The sequence below is a fragment of the Miniopterus schreibersii genome, assembly GCF_964146895.1.
Source record: "Miniopterus schreibersii genome assembly, chromosome: 1".
NCBI classification, from domain to species: Eukaryota; Metazoa; Chordata; class Mammalia; order Chiroptera; family Miniopteridae; genus Miniopterus; species Miniopterus schreibersii.
Window position 1 is genome coordinate 375,049 of NC_138101.1, and position 13,216 is coordinate 388,264.

General features: G+C 56.5%; 1 protein-coding gene across 1 annotated transcript; it reads right to left on the reverse strand.

Annotated features, from left to right (window-relative positions):
- Positions 1–1,131: 1,131 nt before the first annotated feature.
- Positions 1,132–5,689, reverse strand: SPON2 (spondin 2). The gene is made up of 6 exons (XM_081137567.1): positions 5,385–5,689; positions 4,636–4,858; positions 4,077–4,300; positions 3,809–4,000; positions 3,264–3,438; positions 1,132–1,912 (listed from the first exon to the last, which is right to left on the reverse strand). Exons 2-6 carry the CDS (start codon positions 4,853–4,855, stop codon positions 1,728–1,730), a joined length of 996 nt encoding a protein of 331 aa, XP_080993693.1. The 5' UTR covers positions 4,856–4,858; positions 5,385–5,689; the 3' UTR covers positions 1,132–1,727.
- Positions 5,690–13,216: the final 7,527 nt, after the last annotated feature.

A 13,216-nucleotide genomic window follows, 5' to 3' on the forward strand; every position in this document is an offset into this window, starting at 1 on the left:
TATAACATTTTAACACTTCTCATTTTATCTTCTTGAAGTTTTCCGCCTCTCTGTCTCTGTGCCGCATTCTAGGTAACGTCCTTGGTGACATCTTCCAGTTCACTAACTGTTCCTCCAGCTGTGCCTGGATCAGCTAGTAACCTACTGACTGAGGCCTGGCAGTCCACACAAACTTTTGTTTCCAAATGTATCTGTTTGTTCCTGATCACCCCTTGTTGCTTGGTCATTTTTGTCGTACCTGTTCTGTGTTCTGTTTCTGACAAGTTCATTACCTTGGGTCTCTGAATCTATTGGTTTGTTTTTCCTGCTGACTTTCAGTCGATTATAGTGGCTTGTTTTTTGTTTAACTGGTGACTTTCAGGTTGCACTCATTGCTTGATTTTTTCGGGTGGGAGACCTGAGACCCACACTGGGATAGGGAAAGCTTCCTCCAGAGAGAACTACACCTGCTCTTCCCTGAATCGGGGGACATCACTATCCCTGAGGGCCCGTTCAGCATGGGAGCGCAGGCTGCCTTCTGGACTCTGCTGCTGGCCCATGCTCGGCAGCAGCCCCCAGGGAGCCTTCCTTTCCCAGCTGCTCACATAGTTTGGCCCAACCCCAGCTCCTCTTTGCTCCATTCTCAGTTCAGTCTTCTTGTTTGCTTATTTTGGAAAGTGGGAGGAGGGCGTGAGAGTTCTCCCCTACCTCTTGTGGAGAGGGCAGTGTCTCAGATGGTGTTGCCACCCAGACTTCAGGGTCTGGCTGTGTGGGGGGAAGGATGTCCCCTCAGAGCGCCTGGGCAGCCCAAACCGCCCATGGCAGTCATCTGGGTTATGCATCTAAACATCCTTCCTGTAGTTTCAGTGGAGTATGGGCAGAAGTGGGGTAGATGTGAGTGTTCAGTCCACCATCTCTGCCAGGACTCCCTCCCAATGACTTCTCAATGCCCTACCCCTGCCATCTCTGATGCCAGGCCTTGGTGCTCAGCAGCCTGGTGAGGGGACTGCATGTGAGCAGTGGGTCCAAACACCATTTTACACTATTCTGATGCTTGATGTGTGCTCTTCTGTGAAGTCTACAGGAGACTGTACTCTGGGGGGGGCCTTGTCTGTTCACTCTGTCCAGGAAACGCGAGACGAGGGCCACCAATGTCAGAAAACATAGTCTTTATTCAAGTGCACAGATCAGTAACGTGACAATGCCAGGTGAGGTGTCCCAGCCTGCCTCCCTTTTTTATCTCCCGGGGCGTTGCCTGCTTGGATGCCAGGAGCAGCGAGCGCCCAAGGCAGCCTTGCTCTGAGGAGCAGGCATGGGTTCAAGGCTCCTGTGCCAGAGGCCACCTGGGCACCAGGACCGAGGTATTTCACAGCCAGCGTGTGGGGCTTGGGGCTCCTGGGCCCGGGGCGGGTGGCTGTCCGGCAGGGCACCCAACCAGGCACTGTGTGTGCATCCTCTGCTCGGAGGACCATGGCGCATGGTGGTAAACACACTGAACGTGGTTTAGAGCAGACTTGAGTCTCCATGAGAGCGGACCTTAGGATGTGGGGCTACAAGGGAGAACTTGCAGAAAGGATACTCCTGTTCCTGATGTCCCCTCCGGCCCGCAGGCATGCCCATGCAGAGGGGTCAGTCGGCAGTGCTGCTCAGAGGTGACAGGGCTGCCGGCTTGGCCGCTCACTGTGTGGCCCCAACCCAACGACTGGGCCCACCAGCCACGGTCAGTCGAGGGGCTGCAGGCTCAGGGCTCACACACAGTTGTCAGGGATGCACTCCGCCTCCTCTTCAAGCTCTGGACAGGGCGCCCCGTGGTTGGCAGGCTGCACCCGGACGTAGCGAGTCCTGATCTTGGCTCCCAGCTTCCCGCACGAACCTTCACACAGCCCCCAGGATGACCAGAGGGAGACCTCACAGTCTAGTGGCGTTTCTGGAACTGAACCAAGCACAGAAGAGACCCATGAGCCCCATGGAGGAGGAGCTGGGGGCAGAAGGGCACCCCCAGCGCATGTCCCTCCTACAAGATCAGCTCTAGACCAAAGTGGAGAGGAAACACTTGCTGTTCTCAGCACGGTTCAGTCAGGCACAAGAAAAGGCCGCCAAACTCCCTCCTAAGAAACGACGGGAACAATTTGTTTCTATACGCAGAGCGGATGCCGTGCTCATCTCCACAGTCTGGGACTGTGGGGACCGGCTCTGGCATCGTGGTGGCGAGAACCCTAGGGACTCTTAGCCATGTCCACATTCCCTGGAGAGGGGGACACTCCTGTTGTGAGACACACGCTGTGGCCTCTACCTCCTGCTGGGAATCCAGCACTGACCTGCTCCAGGGCTGACCACGCAGGAGCACAGCCCCACACTGACACAGGCCTCCGCTAACCCCCACTGTCCCCTGTGCCGTGGAGGGCACAGAGGTCCACTAGTGAAGTCCTTCCTGTCTGCCATGATAGCCCACGTGGCACACTAATGACGGGGCCTCCTCTATACCTCCTTCCAGGCTGCAAACGAGTGAAATCTTTCACTTACCAGTGTTGGGCAAGAGTCTAGTCTTCAGTGTAGAATTTGAATCAACCAGCCACCAAATCTCCCAGAACTCTAGTTGCCCTCACAGAATCCTCTGAACCCCCATAACCCCATTGTCTTGTACCACACACTGGGAACCCCCAGACCCCAGAGGTCTTGTACCGAACTAGTTTTGAAGTCGCCCAGAGACACGGCTTCTCGTGGCCCTGTGAGCATGGTGCCTGGCCTGTCTGAGCACCTGTGGCCTCTCCCTGGTTTGACTCCCTTCCTGACACCCTGGTGTCGCTGGCATCCTAGCCCAGCCTTGTGGTGGGCACATCACCCCCAAGAGCCTGGCTTAGAATTAGGTGACCTCAGGTGCAAGTTGGGGCTGCTGCAGGGAAGCACTGTGGGGTGGATGACATGACCAGGGCCCTGGACCATCTCCTCTTGTGGGATGACATTTGGCAATTGGCTTGGCCTCTGGAAGTGTGGCGGATGTCAGGTGTCATTACTGCCACTTCACAGATGGTCCCTCTCAGGACACTCACTTTCAGGACTGTTCTAAGGGTGGGAGGTGAGAGCCGAGTGCAGGGTCTGGGGACCAGCAGCTGCCTGTTGCAGTGAAGGCCGAGTGCATCCCCATGTGACACACTAGCCTGAGTGGTCTCTGCCCCCCATGTGCCAGTGTGGACGTGGCAACCCCCATGGGCCTGAGCCCTTGGCCCAGGAACCCAGCTGTTGAGGGCAAGGAATGCTGCAGTGGGGGTGGAACCTGGGCTTACCTGAGAGGCTGTCCACGATCTCATTGCCCCTGCCTGCCAGGTCCATGGCGGGGGGCACAAAGGCCCTGGGGCTCTGCCGGAGCCGCACCAGGGTCACCCTGGCGATGGGGGGCAGGGCCTTCAGCCGTGGGTAGTAGAAGGAGTTTGCCGGGTGGCTGGGGGAGGAGGATGTTATCTGGGGAGGGCGGGAGGAGGGGTGTCTGCACGGGCCCAGAGCCCAGGAGCCCACCTGCACCTGCTGTGTGCTCGGCCAGGCCGGAGCCAGTGGAGTGCAGCAGGGCAGTGTGGGAACACCCCACCTGGGCCTTCGCGGCTCATTGGGGTGCCTGGCCCACGGCCTGGGGAAGAGACCAGGAAGGCCTCCCTCCTCCAGGCACCCACCTCACACCCCCCATCCTATAGCATAGCCAGCTCCCTCCTGGGCAGGGCCATACCCTGCTCAATGGGACCCTCCGGACAGGCATGCCATCCAAATAGGGCAAAGCTGGGCAACAGGAGCCGCCCCCGAGTGGCCAGTGCTGGCACAGCCTCCGGTTGTCCCTCACCTCGGTCACTGTGTCCTGTGGGATGGTGGCGAAGTTGGGGGAGGAGAAGGTGAAGCCGCTGTCTGTCCCTGCGTCATGCGGGTAAAGGTCCACTGCGACACGCTCCCGCCAGCGGCTCCCGTCACACAGGTCCAGACTGTCGACGCCCACAAACCAGTCCGGGCTGGGGACAATTCGGACCACAAAGGACACCTGGGGGGCCAGGTGCTCAGCAGGGTGGCCACCACAGCCTGAGCCTCTGCCCTTCCTCCCACCGTCTGCCACTCACCAATGAGTGCCTGGCGTGGACCTCGAACTCTGCGGAGGTCTGCCCGGTGCCACTGGGCACGGCGGGTGCTGAGAACACCTCGTGCACGCTCTGCATCTTCTCTCCGGCCGCCTCGATCTCCTTCATCAGTGCCCAGGCCTCGCCCCGCTCCACGAAATCCCTCAACCCATTGCTGGCATACTGGTTCTCCCGCCACATGCTGTAGTCGGAGCTGTGTGCTGCCCCTGTGGGCCCGTCACCCTGTGAGCAGCCGCCCCTCATGAGCTTACCCCTCTTCCCATCCATTGCATATGGACGTCCTGCGGCCTCAGGCTGCCCCAGCACCTTGCTGCTGTGACTGGCATCCAGTGGCCCTCCCCATGACTCTGTCCATCCTGCTCCCCCCATCCCCAGAGCCCAGGCCTTCACTGGCCAGCAGGCAGTAGGCACCCAGCAAATACTTATTGCACTGCAGTGAATTGGATTAGAGTGCCCTCCACACTGTGAGATGTGTTGCAGCTGCCAGGTGGCTTTCCCCTCCTGGTGGACATGCCAAGTGCAGGGACGGGGCCGCACTTACCCAGCAGGGAAGACCACTGCGCGGGCGGCCGGAACAGTGGATACTGCTTGGGAAAGGCTGTCTGGCTCCACTTGCCCATGAAGGTGATGCTGTACTTGGCCAGGGGCCGGGCCGTACACACGGAGTCTCCCCCCAGGGGCTGGCTGGCCACGGAGCCAAGCGCAGCCAGGAGAAGAGCCCAGAGGGCCCTGCCCTGGGCGGCTGGGGTCAGAGTTTCCATCACCTGGGAGAGGAGGGAGAGCACCACATGCTGATGCCACAGGTCCCCAAACACCCTGCAACGTGCCTGCCTCAACAGGACCTAGGTGACAGCCCTAAACATCCCTTCCCAGCTCCTGAACAAGAACCCATTTTGTCCAGTGCCTAAGAGGTCACCAGAAAAGACCAGGGAAAGTCAAGGCCTTGGCATGTGCTGCATCCGTCTCAGGTTTGGCCTGACCCCCATTCTGGAAAGTAAAGCTGGTTGAGTTACAGCTGGATGGGCGGTGTGTGTCTAGGAACCCAGGGTGCCCCGCAAGTTTAGAGCCCTGGTGCTGGGTGTGGCACCCCCAGTTACACACCTCAGGCTCTGCGGTCCGAGGGAGCCCAGAACCTGAAGGGTCAACTTTTGGACTCACTGTGCCCAGGACTGCATGGCCAACTCGTGCCTCCTTCTGGGGTGCTGCAGTTTTCTGGGTGGGGGATGGGGGAGCACCAGGAGGCCCGGGTGACTTGGGAGTTGGGGGCAGAGGCGCACACGCAGTACTCACCCAGCGGGAGCAGCAGGAAGGCAGACAGCTGGGCTGTGGCCTGGGATAGTCCCAGCAAGAGCCCAGAGCTCCAATTTATGCTGAGGTTGGCACCGCTGGCCAGCAAGGCCCCAGGTCCCCCACTGAGGCCGTCAGGGAGCGGGCGATAGGACACGGGTGAGAGGAAGAGGCTCGGTGCCCTGCAGCTGCCCTGGTCTCCTGGCTCTGAGGCTGAGGGAGGCTTCTCCAGCGCTGAGGTCACTCTGCTCTGGTCGGGTGCCTGCCAGTTGCCGCACCCCTTTCTTTGTCTTCTCCTCCCTCCCCTCCCTTCCTCCCTCCCTCCCTCCCCTCCCTCTCCTCTCCCTGCTGCTCTCTGCTTTCCCATCAGGCCTTCCTAGTGTCTCCCTGGAGGTGGTGCCAAAGCCAGCGTGTTGCAGCCACCACCACAGCCTGGTGGTGCGCATGCTGGAGCTGCTGGGAAGTGGGGCCTTGGACTCCGGCTGCCCTGAACACAGCCGCCTGCTCACATCACAGGGCTACACAGAGCTGGGTGGATGTGGTCCCTCCAGGGAGTCAGAACCATGGAGACCAGTGCTCAGGGATGAGAAATGCCACTCAGAGCCCTCCCGAAAGGCTGCCCTGCAGCTCCCCTGGGGCAGAAGGCACCCACCCAGACCACTTTCCTGCGAGGGGCAGAGTGTGAAGGGTGCCTGGCACGCAGGGCGTGGCTGACAGATTCTGAAGGTTGTCACTGCTCCTGTCGGGAGGGTGCTTCTGGACCCCGAGTTACGAGGCCTGGGAGCTGAGAGAGAGGACAGGATGGTCCTGCCCCTCAGAACCCAGGAGGGGTTGTGCTTGAGCAGAAAGCATTCTGACTTCTGCTAATGCTCCACATATCCAAAAGAGGGGAGAAAGGCATCATCAAGAATAGATGCACAAGTGATGTCTCCTGCATCTCGGATAAATACAGCAAAGAAGTAGCTGTGAGCACCGTGCTGGGACTTCAGGTCCTCCCTGAAGACAGCCTGGCTCAGTGGCTGACGTGGACTCGGGACCCTCACACCAGAGAGCTGCTGTGTTTGGGTGATGCAGAGCCTCTCAGAACTCTTAGCTCACTTAGAAATAACAAAAGCGTACCTCTCACACATTCACAGAAATAGCATAGTGTTTTATAAAAACAACTCTATCTTTCAAAAAGAAAGCCTTCGTGAGAAAGTGGCTGGGCTCTGCCTCCCTGCTTCTTTCCTGTCTGGCCCCTGTGCCTGTCCTACAGGTGTGTCGTGGTTGCCATTGGTGGGGCCCTTGCTGGAGGGGGGCAGTGCTCTCGTGGCCTCAGTGGACCCTTGGATGTACCACCAGCTCTGGGAAAGCCCCACACCCGATGCCTTGTTCCCCTTGGAGAAGCGGTGATCTGGGGTCTGAGGACAGGAGGAGAGGACATGCTTGGGGTGTCACGTCTGCTCTCCCACGGTTCGCTTGGGCACAGTCCAGTTCTCACCTGCTGTTCAGCAGCCACTGATGGCCTCAGGGCCCGCTCCACTCTGCAGTAGGCCCAGGATGACTGAAAAGTAGCCTAGCGTCATCAGGAGGCTGCTTCCCCAGCCCCCCACCCCCCACGGGAGGGCTCTGCAACTCTGTGGAGCCCCACCTGGGATGTGCTGCCAGTGGGGACCAAAGGCCAGGAGACAGGGCCCATCCTGGTCCAGGATGGAGGTGGGGGCCTGGGAGGAAGGTGGCCAGGAGGCACTTCCTTTGGTGGTGGGGTGTTCCTCCTCATGACCATGCCTGAGGGGATCTTGGGACACAGTGGGACGGGGTAGGGGCTGTTACTTGCCATGCTCAGAGAGGGACATAGGAGAGACCAAGAGAGGTGACCTGTGGCCCCTTGGTCTAGGCCTCAGGTGGGGAGCCCAGCTGGTAGGGAGTAGGCTTACTCCGTGAGTCCTGGACTCTGCTGCAGACCACTCTGACCCTCAGAGTCCTCTTCTGCAAACTAGGTTGCTACATCCTATCTCCTGCTGAGGATAAAGTGTTGAGCACCTTCTGGGCGTCAGCAGTGGGGACATAGAACTGACCTTAGTAGACAACAGCCCTGCTCCCCAAGGCTTCGGGAGGAGGGGCTGGGGGTTAGGGAGAATACTTTTTTTAGATGGGATTCTGTTATTTAATGAATGGTTAACTGGTCGACACTGATTCCAGGGTCCCTTCCACTAAGTCACTGTGCTCAGTCCCCCCTGTGTTGGTTTTAGGGGAATGAGGCCCAGGGGTGTGGCTGCAGGCCAGGACTGCACCCCCACACTCCTGTCTGCACCCCATGCTCCCTGCCTGCCCTCCTCCCCCGTGACTCTAATGGCTGCTGTGGGCATCCCTTATGCCCTGACCCCCGACCTCAGTGCCTGCTGTGGCTCAGATTAGAGTAGGTACAGGATGAGCACTGTGGGCCCACCTCAAGGGTGTTTGCCATTTTTAAAGGTGTCTAACCCAAGGGTGTTGCTAATGGTGGGCTTTGGGCAGCGGTGAAGTCCTTCCAGACTGGGGAGGAGGGGTTTGTGCAGCTCAAACTGGCCTTGGAGGCTGTGGGGTTTCCAGGAGCCCGAGTGTGTGAGTTGCTAAGGACAGGCCTGGCACAGGGAGCGCTGGGTACTCTGTGTCACCTCTGTCCCCGGTTGTGGCCCTGCCCTGGAGCCCAGAACCCACAGTGCTCCAGGGGCGCTCCACCTCCAGCTGGACCAGGATGACCTTGGTCACCCCTCCATGTGGCTTCTGGCCCAGGGGCCCTCTAGGTCTGGAGTGACAAGGCTCATTCAGGCCCCTCCCTGGGCGTGGCACAGGCCTGACTTGGGCGGGGTGAGGGTGGGGGACACAGACTCAGCACATAGACTCAGGCCTGTGTCTGGCTTTCTGGGGGGACGCTGCCAGCCGCACAGGCACACATTTGTCTGCTCACTCACCCACTCAGCAGACATTTACCAAGGGCCGCTCCTGTCAGACACCACAGGCCGCACACAGCTTTCCCAGGGCGGCCCCAGTCCTGCAGGCTGAGCCTCCAGCCTCCACCCCAGCCCCTGGGTCCCTCTGCTCAGCATCTCTTCCTGCACCGGCCTGGGCTGGGGTCCTCCCAGGAGTCTCCCACTGTGTCCTCCCTCCAGGGTCTCAGGGAGCACCTCCTGTGCAGCGGCCAGGGGAGTACCTGGTCACTGCCAGGAGCCCCACTAGTGTAAGCAGAGAGACTTGCCTCAGGTGTAAGCCGCTTACAGAGTTGTTAGGGCTGGACAGAGTGGGCTGAGCTTCCAAAGCCGCCAGTGGCTGCTGGCCCCATCTGCCCCAGAATCTGCCCACCTTCCTCCAGCTCAGCCCCACTCCTGACTCAGATTTCTCTGCACACCCTTGACCCATCTGGAATCCCAGGTCCTGGGCTCAGTTTTGCAGCCTCTGCAGTTCAGGTTCAGGGAGGTGTTGAGCAAGGGCTCCCCACACCCTCTCCTTGCTGCAGAGCTAATCCCCATGGCGGCCTTGCCTGCAGGATTGCTTTGTAACCATGCCCCCCACCAGCCATGCAGGGGGACAGGGAACCCAGGACTCTGGCCAAGCGTGGCCATGACCTCCAGCTCTGCTCCGAGGAGGCCGGGCCACACTGCGGACCCAGGTCTGGGTGGTGTGCCATTCTGGCTGTGAGCACAGGTGTGTCTGCCTCCCAGGGACACAGGTCTGCCTGTGCTGGGCTGCATTTACCCGGTGTCTTCATCCCAGTTTAGAAGCCAGGACTTTGGCAAACATGGCAAAGTGGGAATTTTTGAAAATGCTGCCCTTGGTAAAAGAGAAAACAGGCAAAAATGGGCAGAACAAACTTTTTCAGCATAGTGAGTCCTCTGTGTCCTGGATAGGTTCTGTGACTTTAAGCAAAACAACATAAAAGAAACCAGTTGTACCCCAGGCTAAGGGATGTGAACTTGGATGAAGTCCCTGAGCAGCCCGGCCGGCGTGGCTCAGCGGTTGAGCATCGACCTAGGATCCAGGAGATCAGGGTTCGATTCCCGGTCAGGGCACATACCCGGGTTGTGGGCTCCATCCCCAGTCAGGGGCGTGCGGGAGGCAGCTGATCAATGACTCTCATCATCAGTGATGTTTCTATCTCCCTCTCCCTTCCTCTCTGAAATTAATAAACACATATTAAAAAAAACCCAAACAACTTCCTGAGCAGCTCACCAAGGTTAGAACAAAACACCTTCAACAAATGACCTGACCCAGGACCAGCTGTTTATGGAGGGTAGCCAGAGGCTGGCAGCCATTTTTGGGTTTTATCAAGAAAAGTGGCTGAGTCTTGCTAAGGACTGAAGAACAACAGTTATGAGGTATTTGTCTTTTCCATCTTCAGCGTCCCGCTCAGTGGTATCAGATACACTTGCTGGTGTGGGGCCATCACCACCACCATCCCCAGAACTCGCTCCATCTTGTAAAACTGGAACTGTCCCATTAAACGCAGCCCCCTTCTCTTCCCCCGCACCCCCGCTCCACTTCTTTTGGCTGTGACCTCTGTAGAGGCCTTGTGAAAGTGGAATCAAAGCAGTGTTTGTCCATCCTTTCTGAGGCTGAGTAATATTCCATCGTGTGCATGGATCGCTTCGCTCATCTGCTCATCCGTCCACCGACACTTGGGTCCTTCTGCATTTTGTCTGTTGTGAGTGATGCTGCTGTGACATGGGTGTGCAAATATCTCTTCAAGGCCCTCCTTTCAGTTCTGGGTTAAATACCCAGAAATGGGATTGCTGGGTCCTAGTGTAGCCGTACTTTTAATTTTCTGAGGAACCTTAGTGATTGTACCATTTTACATTCCCACCACTGGCATACAGGGTTCCGATTCCTCCACATCCTTGGCAGCTGTGAGGTGTCTGAATTCACCCCAGGCTCGTCCCACTGCTCAGTTCTGTGTAGCCTTGAAAATTAACAGGCCACATTCATGGTAAAAACCAATCAATAGCCCGTCAGTCCCAGGATGGAACAGGACTGGGCTGGAACTCTTTCAAAGGAAGTTGTCTCTGGACTGTCTGGTGGTTTCTGGGAGGACCCCACTGCACAGCTGCCTGTATTTACTCAATGCCGCACTCACCCAGTGTGAACACTTCTCCCCAAGAGAACACAACCCGGGCACGGGCCGCTCCTGCGGGCTAGACAGGGTGTCCGAACCCCTGGAGGTGGAGGGCTCTGTCCCTGAGCTGTGGGAGCAGAGGGCCGTAAGGTGCAGGAACAGTGGGTGCCTTTGGTCAGTCCTCACCTGCCATCGGGGCCACTGGTCCCCGCACCCACCGTCACTGCAGTCCCTGCTGTGGGCAGGTGTCTTCACTGCTTTTACTTTGGGGCCCTCATTGCTAGAGGAGTGAAGGTTACTCACTTTTATATGTTCATCTTGTGTCAAATTTTTTTTATTGGTCTTTTAATTTTTTAGACCAGGGTAAAGGGAATCTCTAGGTTTACAATCATGTCATTAGCACAAATAACTTTGTCTATTTTTCTTAATGTTTATGACATTTATTTGATTTTCTTATCTTACTGCATTTGCTAGGCGTGCCAAGAGAATGCTGAGTAACCATGGCAACGGCCAGCACCACCCTGCACCTGCAGGTCTTGGAGTGGTTTTGTGTTTCTGTGTAGAATGAGCATGGCCTCTGTTGTGTGCAGAGTCTTTGGTTTCTTCCTCTATTTTAATTAGGGTTATTAATAATGGTTGCTGGGTTGTGCCCCGTTTCTTGCCAGTACTTACTGGTTTGGTTCTCTGAATTTTCTGTGCTAATTGCTAATGAAGTTACGTCAGCCCATCGCTGAGCTGCCTGAGTCTGTGCAGACCTGCCCCGTCCTGATGGATGGACCTGCCCAGTCCTGATGGGCAGGCCTGCAGGTTTCCTCCTGGGTTCTCTTTGCTCATCTCTTATTGAAATTCTTTCTCATCTTTATTTATAACTGATACTTGTCTATAGTTTTCTTTGTACCACACCAGGTGTTTATACTGGTTTCATGAGATGAATTGCAGAGTCTTTCATCTTTTTTTATTTGTCTTGGAAAAGTTAAAATAACACTGGAATAACTTCTCTCCCATGTTAAGATTAGCTCATCCTTGGTGGTGAGCATCTGTCCCCAGAGCTTCCTTTAATCACCTTCCCAGCTCCTGTATTCTGCTATTCACGCCTTCCCCTATTCTAAGTCATTTTGGTAATTTACATTCACTAGAAAATTACCTGTTTGCCCCAGATTTTTAAACAGCTGCCCAGATTTGCAGCTGGTGGCATTGAAGCATCCTCCCGGTGCTTCCCCTCCTCACAGCTCCTGTGTCGGTGGTTCCTAAGCACAAGTGGGGCTCTAAGTCCCACGTTCTAAGTAGAGACCCTCATTCCTCAATCAGCCTTCAGCGGGAAGGGGTGTGTTTCATTTGCTTTTTAGCAAAACATAATCATTTCTCCCTTTTACGTATTTGTTTTCCACTTAATTTCTGGTTTTATCTTCATTATTTCCTTTCTACTTTTTAAAATGTGTTTTACTGTCCTCACTCTCATTTCCTGAGATGGGCGCACAGTCCCTCGCTATGCCAGTTGAGCCCCTGGCTCTGCCGAGACGTGTGTACTTTTGTGGCTTCCCTGATAGCTCACAGGCTCAGATTCCACGTCCTGTTTTATCCAAGGGTTACCTAGGAATGTGTTTCCTAGTTTCCAAATGTTACTACGGAGGGTGTGTGTGTGACATTTTTTTATTTGTTTTAAATTTTAGTGGATTATAATAAGATCATTTTCATTAATGTACTTTTCTCGGGCAAGTATGTAACACTGTGGCCTTTGTAGCAAATGCTGTTTTCTCTCTGAGGATGTGAAGATTGGTCTCTGCACCACGTCCGTTAGTGTCTTGGTGGCCAGGAGCCGGGCTGTGAGGAGACGCATGAGCGTGCCTCCGTCTGTTGGTCTGTCCTGGTTTACCTCTCACTCGACCATGCGCTCAGCATCTCTTCAGTTGTCTGGCACATCGATGTTCACGGCTTACATCCTGGTCACTCACTCAATGCACAGATGAGCGTGGTGCCTACACAGGCCCCTCACCATCCGCTTCCTCTCCACGTAGTCTTGTCTTGGCATCCATCGTGCAGCCTCTGCCTGACTCATGGCCCGTTCGCTGGTCTTTCCTGGTGTCCCCCTTGCACAGGGTACGTCGGTGACTATGCACTACGTCTTCCATGCTCACAGGGACTCCTGGGCTGGGCTGGGATGCCTGGGGCAGAGCCCTTCTCCCTCGGTGACCCACGATGCGACTGTGCTGTCCTATGCCCCGGGTTACAGATGAGAACTCCAGGCCTCAGTAACACTTTCTCTCTCGAAGCCACACGCTCTTTGTCAGCAGGTGCATAGTTTTTCCCTGGCCTGTTGCACCTTGCACCCCAGAGGGCTCGTGGGTTTGTGAGTGTGAGGTAAAGAGAGAGCGGAGGCCCACGTGGAGGGTGTGGGTCACAGTGGCTGTGATCACAGCAGGACCCATGAGCCCTCTCCTCTGCCAGCACTCATGGTATCACCTCCTTCACCCTCCCTGGGGCTCTCCTGGGCGCATGAGGTCAGTAGCGCAGTGTGGGAACGCAGCCACGACATTCATGTACGTTAGCCCTTGGCCACTTCCACGGTATCACAGCAGGCATGAGAAGTTGTAACAGAGCGCACACGGCCCTCAGAGACTTTCTGTCAGACCCTGTACTATCAGATGGGGAGGAGCCGAGGCCCAGAGAAGCCAAGTAGCCTCCTGAGGTCACACAGCTGGTGAGTCAGGAGCTGAAATCCCCTGGCTTCTCTGGCCCCCAGAGCACATGGCCTCCCGTGGAGGCCCAT